General features: G+C 38.8%; 1 protein-coding gene across 3 annotated transcripts in view; it reads left to right on the top strand.

The window, feature by feature from the left end:
• LOC138612546 (AP-3 complex subunit beta-2) overlaps positions 1-11,970 on the top strand; it is a 52,951-nt gene extending 40,981 nt beyond the window's left edge. For 2 of the 3 annotated variants that reach the window (XM_069685866.1, XM_069685865.1), the window contains 5 exons: positions 322-550; positions 3,147-3,231; positions 3,335-3,432; positions 6,365-6,503; positions 8,244-11,970. In XM_069685866.1, coding sequence (XP_069541967.1) covers positions 322-550; positions 3,147-3,231; positions 3,335-3,432; positions 6,365-6,503; positions 8,244-8,430 — 738 coding nt within the window. In that variant the 3' untranslated portion in view covers positions 8,431-11,970. The remainder of the gene's footprint in view (positions 1-321; positions 551-3,146; positions 3,232-3,334; positions 3,433-6,364; positions 6,504-8,243) is intronic. The other variant, XM_069685864.1, reaches the window with a different exon arrangement.
• Positions 11,971-13,267: the final 1,297 nt, after the last annotated feature.

The raw sequence follows: 13,267 nt of genomic DNA, 5'->3' as shown, positions 1-13,267 counted from the left end.
ATGTTAAACTCTGAACGTCTGTTCATTTTGTGTTGGTTTCGGCGGCCCCTGTGTACCAAGCATTATATATATCCTTGCTGATACTTTCTTTAAAGACAAATCTCATCCTACAGCCTAACATTAAGAAATGTGTCTCATCTGTTTGCTGCTGTTTAATCCTGGTGGCAGCGGTTAGAGGCAATAAAAATAATCACAACGAAATAGTCTGTCTGCATTGGTTTTAAATGGAATCTGTTTAGCAGCCCCGTGCTATGTAGTATCAACCCTTTCCCAAAACTAAGACAGTCAGGATTGTTAACGATTCTCCGTCTCCGCCTACAGACCATCGCTCCCTCCAGTGCGCTGAAGAGCTACGAGCTGCTGCACCGGATCACAGGGGAGGGTCTGTCAGTGGAGTACTGCTTCAGCCGACAGCCGTTCAGCCCCGACGGAAACATGGTGGCGGTGCAGATGCAGTTCACCAACAACGCCACCTCCGAGACCAAGAACCTGCACATGGAGGACGTGAAGCTGCAGTCAGGGATGAGGGTCAAAGAGTTTCCTGAGATCGGTGAGCGACGGGCTAATGGTGGGGGCCTGAGAGGAACTGTTTTATGCCATGTGATCCAGACAAGACACCTGAACCGCCCCGGACGCTGCAGTGTGTTACAATCCCAATCGTTTTATGATATGCTCTCCTGATGTTCTCCTATTCTCTACTTCTTGTTGGAAGTAGGAGTAAGAATGTAAGATTAAAAACAAAGATTTATCCCGTATATTTCTGGTGCACTAGCTTAAAAAGGAGCCTGATATGTGCGCTCGAGTACAGGCCAGGTGATCTCAAAGACACTTATGAATCAATCAATCTCTGATGAGGGCGACTATCACCATAATGTCAACCTGTCCTGTAGCTGACGGGATGCCTTGGTGTGGTCAAATGGGCATGTGGACCCACAGTGTGTGCATAAAGAGCAGAGAAGATCACCAGAGAAACTAGCAGATGAATAACCAATCCAACAGAAGCATTTTGTAGCATAAAAGTGAAGGTAAATATGTCGTTCAAAGTGTAACATTCACAACAAAATAAGCAGTAAAGACGATAAAATACAGGTGAAATATTCGAGGCAAAAAATACGAATACAAACTGTATTTAAAGAAGCAGGATTGGATGGATTTATAGGGTTTTGGTGCATAATTAGCACCATTTGAATACTTCAAAAATGTGCTAACAACATGCTAATTGTACGCAGTATGTCGAACTCACTTATTGCCATAGTAATAATAATAACTTTATTTATAAAGCAGCTTTAAAAACAGAATGTTTACAAGTGCTTTGACAAACAAAGCAAAAGCAGGAACTCAGGAAGATTACGGAATACAAAACAGATTTAAGGAACTTTCAACAATGAGGCCAAACCGAGGGTGTTCAAAAGAAGAAAAATTATAAATGAATGAAATAATTAAATAAAAATAAAAGCAATGAAAGACCATAAAAGGTTATAATAAATAAATAAATAAAAAGACGACATCACATCAGAGGAAGAGAGATAAAAAATAAATAAATAAAAAAAGGGGTTGGGATCAATAAAATGAAAAAGAGGTAAATAAATAAATAAAGTAAAATAATTAAAATTAAATTAAAGCCATAAATGATGGTAGGAATAGGAACAGATGAATGCATATAAAACATTTTCATTTCATCATTTAAAAAGAAAAACATCACATAAAAGAAAGTCTATAAAAATGAGTTTTAAGAAGTGATTTAAAAGTATGCATAGTATGCTTAATGTTTTGTAGTGAATACTGTGAAGCACAATTTTGCACTTGTTACGCCCCAGCTCATGAGGGGAAAGGGAAGCAACATAAAAACCAGTTGTTTTTGGTTAAAGCAAAAGTTATTTATTAAGAAAGAAGTAAAATTGGTAACAATAACAAAAAGTGAGGATAATGTAACTGAAAGTGACGGTGGCTGCTGCTCAAATCAATGAGTAAGGAGAACAAACAGAGGACTCTAACCTGGAGTCAAAACACTCTCTTTCTAATCAGTGTAACAAATAAATGGAAATAAAAATTAACTAACTAAACTACCCGAACAACAAATGAAACAGCACCCCTAAATCGAGTGTGTCTAAAAAAATAGATATCCTGCATGATCGAGTGTGATCTTAAAATATACTAATACCCGGCCCAGAACTTTTCTGACGCACAGAGGCGAGCTGGTCTCGATCATAAGCTGCCTTCACTGTTCGAGCTGCACAGGTCCTTAAAGGCTGGTAGCACAGGTGGATAAAATATCCAGCCTGGAGGACACAACACACACACACACTTTCACAGAACACTACAAAAAGAGGTTAGTCACACACACAGGAAAGGGGCGCAGCTGTGGCCGTAACACACTTTATTGAGGTAATGCAACACATGAGCCACAGGATGTTCTTCATTGATATGCGACAGCTGTCTCACCAACATTCACAGTTTGTTTAATTTTATTCTGAGCTCTTAAATTTCCTTTTCTGCATTTCATTCTGGAGCAAGTGTCCATCAACCCCACACTTAAATGATCGAGAGGTTTTATGTGTTTGTTAGAATCAGCTGTCTTTTATTGTATTGTAACATTTTTATGCAGATACAAGGAATTTGACTCTGGTTTAATGTTCCGAGGCCAATCTGCAGGAAGGTACAAATGCAGCTTAAAAACAAAGCTGAACGAGGGGAGATTAAAATAAAATACAACAATTATAGTTTAAATGTTTTTTTAATCGAGGAAGCAGTAAAAAAAAACATTCCATATTGCTGATTTGTCCTCTCTATAAAATTTAAGGAAACAAAAAGCAAACACAAAAGTCAACAAGCAAAATAACAAGGAAGAAAAGACAACAAAACAAGCGTACACAGTTACCCCCTTATTTCACTTATTGTTAAAGTGCCTTAGTTATACTACTATATAGAACTATTATATACAATAACTTAAAGTATGTTAAAAAATCAAGTAAAGTCTGACACAGGGATCTTAGCACATATTCAAAGTACGCCTCCTATTGACCCACACGTAACAAACCACACAGAGCAGAGCAGGAAGCATGTTTCATCTGCTGCCGAGCTGCTGACTGACGGGGTTTGTAATACAGTTACAACACTGTCGCCTCTTTGTTGTCGTGTGTTGACAGAGCTGCTGCCAGCGGGCGAGACGGCCACAGCTGTGATGGGCATTGATTTCTGTGACTCAACACAAGCGGCGAACTTCCAGCTGTGGTGAGATTTGTCATCTCTCATCCAGGATTTGTGCTCTGAAGAAGAAATACAAAATATTATTGATTCAGTAAAAATAATAATGGTTCTCCGTCTCTATTTTCAGCACTCACACCAGGAAATTCTTTGTGTCGATTCAGCCGCCCGTCGGGGAGCTGATGAGGCCCGTCTTCCTGACGGAGAATGAGTTTAAAAAGGAGCAAGGTGAGTGCACTGAAGAAAACTATCTAGGCTGTGGTCCTGAACTTTAGACATGAGCTACTAGTTTTAATTTACGATCCTCTTAATAATTCTAAACTGGCACCAGAGGGTCATGGTTTGTTTCAGTAAATCAGACCTGAGTGAGCTTCAAAGTGTCACTACAGTAAGAGACAGAGGACACTGCACCTTTGTTGATCAAAGCTGCTCTGATGTGTGCATCCAATAACACAATATAAACCACACCCTCTGATGAAGCGACTGTAATCCGGTCAGTTGATGAGGAAACATCTTTAAAATTTCATTACATTAAAAGAACAATATCAACATCACTGTCATGTTTTCTCATCGTCAGCATTCATGTTAAGATTCTGTCCCCGTCAGCTGTTCACACGTTTCATGTGAAGTGCGACACGTTCATTATTGAAAAGTATAAATAAATACACCTTTATTAGACACGTGTATTTATTTCATGAAGTTTGTGTTTCCATTTTGTCACATTTTTTATTCTTATATCATTGTCCATAAATAAACATGACCTTTACAGGAGACTTTATCGTCACATGAACAATCACAGTCTTGCACGATGTTTCTTTTTTTTCATTAGTAAACCTTGTGATGTTTGCTGCACAGGAAATTGAAATGTCTCAAAACACACACCTGCAGTATCTGCGAGTAGTCTGCTGTTGACTCATCATCGCTTTCGGGTTGAAACCTTGTACAGGTACATCTCAAAAAATTAGAATATCGTGGAAAAGTTAATTCATTTCAGTAATTAAATTCAAAATGTGAAACTTGTATATTATATAGATAAATTACACACAAAGTGAAATATTTCAACCCTGTATTTATTACAATATTGATGATTATGGCTTCGCATTGATGCATTAATTCATGCAAAAGGAGCCCCGACCAAGTATTGAGTTCATACATGAACATACTTTTCAGAAGGCCGACATTTCTGTATTAAAAATCCTTTTTTTAATTGGTCTTATGTAATATTCTAATTTTCTGAGATACTGAATTTTGGGTTTTCATAAGCTCTAAGCCATAATCATCAATATTAAAATAAATAAAGGCTTGAAATATTTCACTTTATGTGTAATGAATCTATATAATAAATGAGTTTTACTTTTTGAATTGAATTACTGAAATTAATTAACTTTTCCACGATATTCAAATTTTCTGAGAAGCACCTGTATCTCCGAAACCACTACTTTTCAGGAAGTGAAAAAAAAGAGCACTGCATTGTCGCAGTTTGTAGTACGCCTGTCTATATATTCAGTTACCTGTATGTGTCATGATACCTACAGACGTAAAGGGTGACCAAAAGAATTGGGTTATGAAAAAAAAAATGCTGACACATATAGATGCAAGGTTTCTGCCCCGACAGGAGCGTTATGTGAAGTATTTCCATTATGTCCATGTGCCCGTTAAGACCCGCCCCCGACAGTCCAGCAAGTCATTAACATCAGCTTCTTCATGTTTGATGATTGTTGTTGGCCACAAAACGAGCTTTTTGTCGTGCTAACACTCGCAGCTGGACTGATTTTCAACAGTGGTGCATTGTGGGATATATTTAGCTTTTGAATACTTCAAATCGGTGTTAGAAAAGTGTGGGTTAATTGCAACGTGGGATGTACCCGACTGCCTTGCTGCAAGTGTGTGTGTTGGGATGCGTCCTAAGTGTTTACGGCCACTTTAAAACAGGTTTTTTAAATACAACATGATCATGAAGTGTTTGTTAGAGCAGCTACAAACACCAGTTTCCAGCATGTTTCTGTTGTTTGGTGTTTAATCTCCCGTCCTGACTAACACTGAGCCAGTCTGAAGCTCTAACAGACCCATAGTGACTCTTTAAACATGTCATATTCACGGTTCCTCCCTCTCCGTACTCGCCCCCATAGAGAAGCTTTTACAGAGTCTAGGTAAGTTGGCTTTGATAGATTTTGTTTGTTCACCTGCCTTTTTAGCTAAACCTCAACCTCACACAGACCCCCTCACTCCCCCCACTCCCCTCCTCTAACGCCCCCTGCTGTCCCCTCGATGCTCCCCTCCTGCCTTGGTCAGCAACACTAAAAAAAAACTCACCTGCATCTTAAAAAGGCCGCTCACACTCCGCTGCGCCAGGAATGACTGGACATGCTCATCCACTGACCCTAAATCACTCCTCACAGCACCATGAGAACAAGAAGGGATGATACCAGGCTCAAAGCAGCACTCGATCATGTGCACCATCGCTCATTTGTCTGTTCCCTGAGCTTTCAAACCGCTGATAACCACTGACCATGCTGGGAATCTGATGTGCTGCAGTGTCACAATGCATTGTTCTTTTTGTCTGATTTGTGCTCAACATTCATCCCTGTGATTGGCAGGTCAAAAGACACCTTGATCTGTATGTTAGAACTATGTCGTTTGACCTGCAAATCTCTTAAAATCAGTGAACCCACTTTCAAAAAAGACTTGTTACAGATGAAACGGCTATAGTGCTGAATTTCTAACTTTTAAACTACGGTATAAACTCATGAGGCATTAAACAGGCTTGCACAAATGTGCCTCTAAATTGCTTTAAAATGACTCAGAGGGTTGAGTCACTCCTGTTTTGTGTTCAGTGGGAAGCATCAGTGCATTCCGGTTTAAGTTTCGGCAGCATTTTGTAACTGTTGATGTTTTACATCAATCTGCAACTCGACTGTAGGAGATGCTTGTGTGTAAATCACTCTGTTGTAAGCCGTATATACAGTATCAGTTAATATTGATGTATATGTCTGTAGCTGATATCCTGAAAATTAATATATCTATCCACTGATACTGTACAAGCAGCACTCTTGCTTTATTAATAATCGCTTTGCGTTTTATGCTACTGTAGAGAGAAAATGAGCAGCAGCTAATTTCAGAGCTTCCCACTTTGACCAGCGCTCTTCTCACTCCTCTGCAGGCCAGCTGATGGGTATGAATGAGATCACCGAGAAGCTTACGCTGGACGCAAAGTGCCGGAATGAGCACGCCATCGTCCAGAGGGTGACGACCGCCGCCAACCTCAGCAGAGTCCCCTGCGGTTCAGACAAAGAGTGCAGGTGAGAGAGATTAAAGTCCGCCTAGTTGGTGTTAAATTTAACTGTAAAGGATCAGCCTTCTTTCCTTGTGTAAACTTATTGAAGGCGTTTGTGGACAGCAGTCAGTCTTGGCTGTTGTGGTATTGAACTCTTAAAGGATAACTTTTCAACCTAGACTCTATTTTCCCATGTGTTTGTGTGTAAGTGACTAGTGGAGATAACAATTATTGAAATCGATCCAGTATTCAGGGAGGGAGCACCGGCCGGCAGCCGCCAAATGAGATACAATGTAACTAAATGGGGCACCGCGCATACGCCAATATACAGCCACTAGTCACTTAAACACAAACACATAGAGTCTAGGTTGAAAAATCCCAAAGTTATCCTTTAAGTAAGGTCATACAAGGCTGTAAATTGTTTTACTTAGTGCCAAACTGTCTTTAACACCTATGGGGAAATTAATCGAGAATTTTCTTACAAACTGATGTGTCTATTTGGGTGCTCGTATTGTACCTGGTATGAAAGGTCATTTTCAGGAGGTGACCGTTGTAACAACAGCTGCCATGAGTTTGGTGCTCAGTTGAGTTTTTGGCTTTTGAAACATTTGCAATTAGTTTACTTATAGCCCTTTTCTAGTCTTCCGACCACTCAAAGCACTTTTACACTACATCTCACAATCACCCATTCACACACTCAAGGCCACTCAAGGCTCACACAAAGGCCTGAGTGCCAATCTAGTAAAGTATGCAAACAAAAGCAAATGTGCACTATGCCAAAAATACCCAGATGTCGCACTGATTTGGAAAAGATCTCCAGTATGCATCGGACCAGTCTGCCTCGCCTGCTGTAGCAGCATTCCAGCAGAAGGGGGCGCTTTAGCCAAGGAAGCGGCGGTTATTGTTTACTTCAGCGCTTTCAAAAGCTCCTCCATACTACTACCGCCGAACACAGTATGCAGAATGTAGTATGTAGTATATAGTATATAGTACAGGATTTCGAACACAGCCATGTCTTGGCCAAGGACACTTTGACATGTGACTGTAGCAGTCAGTGATCGAACCCCCAACCTTCTGATTGACAGACGACCGACTCTACCTGTCATTTACTTGCTTAAAATGTAATCAGTGGAATTATTTTGAAATGTTGTTATAAGCACCCCCATTTGGTTAATTATTAGCCGATGAACACAAAAGCAAAATCTGTATACACGCCTTGGTGCGAGTGAAGTTCTAAGTACTTTAATTACCATATTGAGGTTGACTACAAAATTTAATGATTTGACAAAAAAACTCATCACAATCATTAAACCTGATGAGAATACTGAAGACTTATTTATTTGATTTAAACATTTATATCAAGCGATCACACAGTATTTCATCTTATTCATCTTTATTGTAACACCATTAAAATTGAGGTTGTGGTGTGTTAGGGTTGGATGTCCCCTCTTTATTTTACGTTGCATTGTTTTTTTCCCATCATGTCAAATTGATCAAATTGAATCTGGACAGCAGGTCTGACCATCACCAGTTTACAAATCTGATTTTAAATTGATAAAGGTAATGTTGTGCTGATTATAATGTGTCTGTGAGTAAAATAAATTTTGTACGTACGTACGCAGCTGTTCACAGTCTTAATTTTTGCGTGTATTTATTCATGAACGATTCTGTGCTCCATGTACTTTTTATTGAAATTGACACGTGTATCCCTCCTTTATTTCTGCGGCTTCATCTTTACTTCCGATCTTTGCTGCTTTGACCTCAGTCCTCCTCTTCCTCCTCCTAAACATCCTGTCCACAGGTTCGCCGGCAGGACGGTCACCAGCAGCAGCCTGGTCTTGGTCACCGTGGCGACCAAAGAGGAAGGAGCCGCCCAGCTGACGGTCAACTGTGAGAAGATGGTGATCGGCACCATGCTGGTGAAGGACATCCTGCTGGCTCTGACGCAGTGACCTTACTGTCCTCTGGCCCCCTCACCCCAACGCGCCTCCCACATATCGTCCGTCACACCTGTAGCACCTCCTCCGTCCTCCTGTTAACAGTGAGGGAAGTTTCCAGAATGTTTCAGTCCAGCTTGTTGTTTTTGTTTAAGAGCCCTCTACTTTTAGAAATTACTCACTGAATGCCGCAGCTGTACGTGATATTTTTGACAATCAGACATGACTGATTTTAGACCTGTCATCAGCTCCCTCTCCCTCCTTTAAAGTTGGTATCCAAAAACACTTATTTTCCTTCCTCGAGTTAGATTTATTGGACTCCAAACTTTGAGTCTACAAAGAATAGAGATTTGTGCATCTTACATTTTCTTTTTACAAGGTCCACTTATTAGCTTTCAGCTACACCTTGTGGCCTCAGCAAATAGAGTCAATAGAGACGATTAATATAGACGGTTTATCATCAAATAGAGTCTGACGCAAGGCAAGTTTATTAATCTAGCACTTTTCACCAATAGTGCAGTTCAGAGTTAATAGCACAAGACATAAACAGACATTCAGACATGAAAGAAATGAGTTTAATAATGTCTCAGGGGAAATAATATGTGAAAATATATTTTTTTTAAAAAGAAATTCGGAAAAAAATCATGATGTAAAACACTCAATATAAAATAAATTTAAATATAAATAATATAATATAAATAACATTTTAAAGTAGAAAAATACATCTCCTAATCCTAATTTAATTATTTCTTCATCTCAAGAAACTGACCTTTGTTATCTTGAAATGACGAGATAATAAACCCGTTATCATAAGAAAACAGACTCCGCCGTCGGTAGATAACTGCATTAAAGAAATTATCATAGCGCTGCCATTCTTTGCTTCCGTACAAAACAGATAAAACAGGATAATGAATTTTATGGAGCTACAGTGCAGTTAAATATGAGAATGAGTAGTCCCAAAATGTAATTTGATAAAAGGGCAGCTGCATTCAGAAAAACTTGGAGGAGCACAACATTTCTCTGGGAGTTTTTCCAGATATGTGGTTCTTACAGTCTGAATACTGGGAGGAATGTAAGGTTCGTTATGTTCGATCAGAGATATACATCGGAAATGGAGAACATATTCTGACTGTAAAATTGAAAACCAGTCCAAGAATCGACAAGGAAGAGAGAAATAAAAGACGGCATTCACATCCAATGATTTCTCCCTCTAGGCCACGCAATAAACGACACTCTGATAATACCAAACGTACACACTCCATCTGCTGAGATACGCCATGAGATGCGGATTTGAAATCACAAAGTTAGTGGATCTTGTGTTGAGAGATTCTTTGTCAAAATAAAAGGAGGTCTTTCTCTCACCTTACTCGGACGAAACGTTAAACGATGATCCACTTTCACCCACAGAATTTAGTTGATCGTCTTTAGAAATAATTAAGCAATTCTAATTCTTTGACAGAAGGATGCACAAATCTGTCACCAATTTTAAGCTCTTTATTTATAAGCTATCAGACTATTATAATAAAGTAGATATTATAAGTATTAGGCTTTATACTGTAGGTGTACATTACCCCCTATAAAACACCACAACTAACACAGACTTTAAAATCTGTATAATCAATTTTCATGCAGTTATTTAAAGTCATTACGGTACCTGAATGTAGCATCAAGGCTCGACTGAGACAACAACTACCTACAACTCAATCTTTCCATTTTGGCACAATAAATGTTAATGAACACCTGAACAATCCTGTGAGTAAGGAAGGAGATCCATTTCAAATTCTGGCGTTTTCCTTGCCGTCATAGTGCACATGTTCATCCTAATAAGTGGGGCATTTATAAAAACTGAAGATGTATAAATGTTATTGTATGTATTGCAACATGTAATACAGTACTACTATAAGTAAGGTGTGGTGTGTTTGAGCGTGAGTGTGTCTATGCGTGCGTGAGTGTGGGCATGTTGACACTGAATATCAACCTGGCAAACATAACCTGGCTGTTTTGACTTGAAATCATCATGAAGCATCGTCATCACCATCAGTCCACTGGACAATAAGGAAAAAATCATTCATCTTTGGTGACTGCTACAAGCTACAAAGATTAAGCAATGCTTCACTGGCAATTTTCTAATGCAAATTTTATTTATAGCTGAAGTGCAGAGTGTAGAAAGATCTCTCCAGACACAATGTTTAGGGCCTGAATCAACAGTTACTTAATACTGATTAAGCAATGCAACACATTTTATTTTCTCAAAACACTGATTCATCATTGATTCGATTCAAAAGGGTAAAAAAACACCTTCTGACATCATTTTTATTTCATTTTAATACCATATAAAATTAAGAAAACAAGCAAATATAAAATTTCAGAAGAACCAATCAGTCTTTTTTTTGCTTTAGCCCTAAGAAAGATAAGTAATCTCCAATATCAAGATACCTGTAGAAAGGTAAAAATTTGTTTGACCTAATTAACATTTGAAAATGTGTCCTTCTAACAGCCTTTAATTGATTTGTTTAGGAATAGTTTGACACTTTCTTTGCTGACAGTTGATCGCTGACTGTTAGCTAAGATTGGGAGTCGGTTAGCTTAGCTCAGAGCAGCTAGCCTGGCTTTGTCTTAAAGCAACAACATAACACAATTTATCTTGTAAGCTGTAGTTGGTGAAACGTATATAAGATATAATGTGTTATTTATTGAACTTAAGGCTAGTTGACAGATTAAGTTGCTTTTGGACAGAGAAAGCCTAGCTGTTTCTCTGTTAACAGTCTTCGTTTTAAGCTAACAGGCTGCTGCTTTAGCTAGCTAACGGTAGCCTACATATTGACCACACAGGCATATGAACGGTATCGATCTTCTCGTCTTACTGTGAGCAAGCAAGCAACGTTGGTTATGTCTTCCTTACACTTAAAACACGCTCACGGCTTGTACTCGATACGTTTCCTTTTGGCTCTACGATAGGGTTTCGTTATAGCACCAACAGATTAATATTGAAATCATGATGATGATGGTCATGTCAAACATTTTCCAGTTGTGTTGAATTCATCTTATTTATCGGACAATACTGTTTTCATGCCTTTTTTGTTTATTCTGATTTCAGCTCATGTTGCTTTTGTTTGTGTCCAGCTGCTGCATGTTTCTTATCTCTGTGTTTATTTATTGTTTCTACACTGTTGTAAAAGTAACAGCTGTGTTGACCAAAGGAGTATATTATAGTCAAACTCTGAAGAAAACTGAGCATCAGTGGACGGTTATATTTTGGCCTTTTTTTACCTGTCGCATTGTTTACCATGAAACCACTCACACCTGACATTTCCAGTCACTGCAGCACGTCATAACGAAGAATGTAAAAAGTAAGAAATTCTACTTTTAATGTATAAAAATCCACAGAAACGGCTGGATAATTTATTCTCAATTCACGTCTGGAACCTTGTTTTATCTGCATCTGCTATCAAATATCCAAAGTATGGTTAATCATACTCTGTGTGTGGTTGTGAAATGTGGTCCTGAAGTATTACAAGTTTATTTATTATACAAATAAAAAATACAGAAACATCAGTCATGTGTCATGTGTCAAAAAAAACCCAGCTGGAATGTAGAAGTGTTAAATCTCAATATGACGAAGGAAGTGAAGTAAATATGTAGAGCTTAACAGACTCATTGTTTGAGTGATGATTGAAAAAAAGGAAGTTCAGGTTACGTTGGCTCAGGTTCCTTTTTGTACCCTGAGGTAGAATTGGTTTGCAGTAATATACTGCAATACACTATAAGTTATCCATGTTGGCACACAGTCGTAAAAAAAAAAACCCACAAAAGCCAAAAAAGCTAGAAAAATTGCATTTCCTGCAGAAAATGTGTGGGAATGCTGAAAGCTGAAATGCAATTGCAAAACGCAGCTGAAAATGCAGAAATGTGAACTAAACTGCTGAAAGCTGTTAAAAAGATTAAAAAGGTGTGGAAGATGAAGCTTAAAGTGAGGAAGAAGAAGCAGGAGGTGTGGAAGATGAAGCTTAAAGTCAGGAAGAAGAAGCAGGAGGTGTGGAAGATGAAGCTTAAAGTCAGGAAGAAGAAGCAGGAGGTGTGGAAGATGAAGCTTAAAGTGAGGAAGAAGAAGCAGGAGGTGTGGAAGATGAAGCTTAAAGTGAGGAAGAAGAAGCAGGAGGTGTGGAAGATGAAGCTTAAATTGAGGAAAATGAAGCTGAAAGTGAGGAAAATGATGCAGAAAGTGAGGATGAGGAAGCCGAAGGGGCAGAAGAGAAGTTCAACATTTGAATGTTTTCTGTAGCTGAAAGTATGAAGGAGTTTTAGCAGGGCAAAAAACTAGAAGAAGAACAGGAGAGAGGCAGAGGGAGAGAGAGAAAATACTGTGTATTCAATTGAATATAGTTTGAAAAGGATTTGCAAATTACTGTATTCTGTTTTTATTCATATTTTACACAACGTCCCAACTTTTTTGGAATTGTGGTAGTATAACTATACAGTATAGTACAGCAGGATATCATAGAAAAGGAAACGTAGTATGGTGTATCTCACTTAATATCACAGTATAATATAAATAAAGAAATATATATACATGAATCAAAGTATACAGAAAAACAATGAGTGGGTGTGTTTGTGATAAGGGGAGGGCAGAAGTGAAGGAGGGGGGCAGGAGGAGTGGAGGAGGGGCAGGGGAAATCATGACAGTCTGTGCTCTTCACTGCACTGTCTGATGGCAGTGGTTACAGGTGAGAGGTGAGAACATGCTCCTGTGTGTACCTGGATGGAGTGATCAGGAGCTGAGGAAGGTTTTGCTCCTCATCTCCTCTACTGACTGAGTCTGCGCTGTCCTTCATAAAAGGGGTGGAGTTTGTGT

This window comes from Semicossyphus pulcher, unplaced genomic scaffold (assembly GCF_022749685.1).
Source record: "Semicossyphus pulcher isolate SPU_LCO1_2020_fin unplaced genomic scaffold, fSemPul1.0.p SCAF_8, whole genome shotgun sequence".
NCBI lineage: Eukaryota > Metazoa > Chordata > Actinopteri > Labriformes > Labridae > Semicossyphus > Semicossyphus pulcher.
Note: the sequence above shows the minus strand (reverse complement) of the source record. Positions and strands in the feature narration are given on the sequence as shown.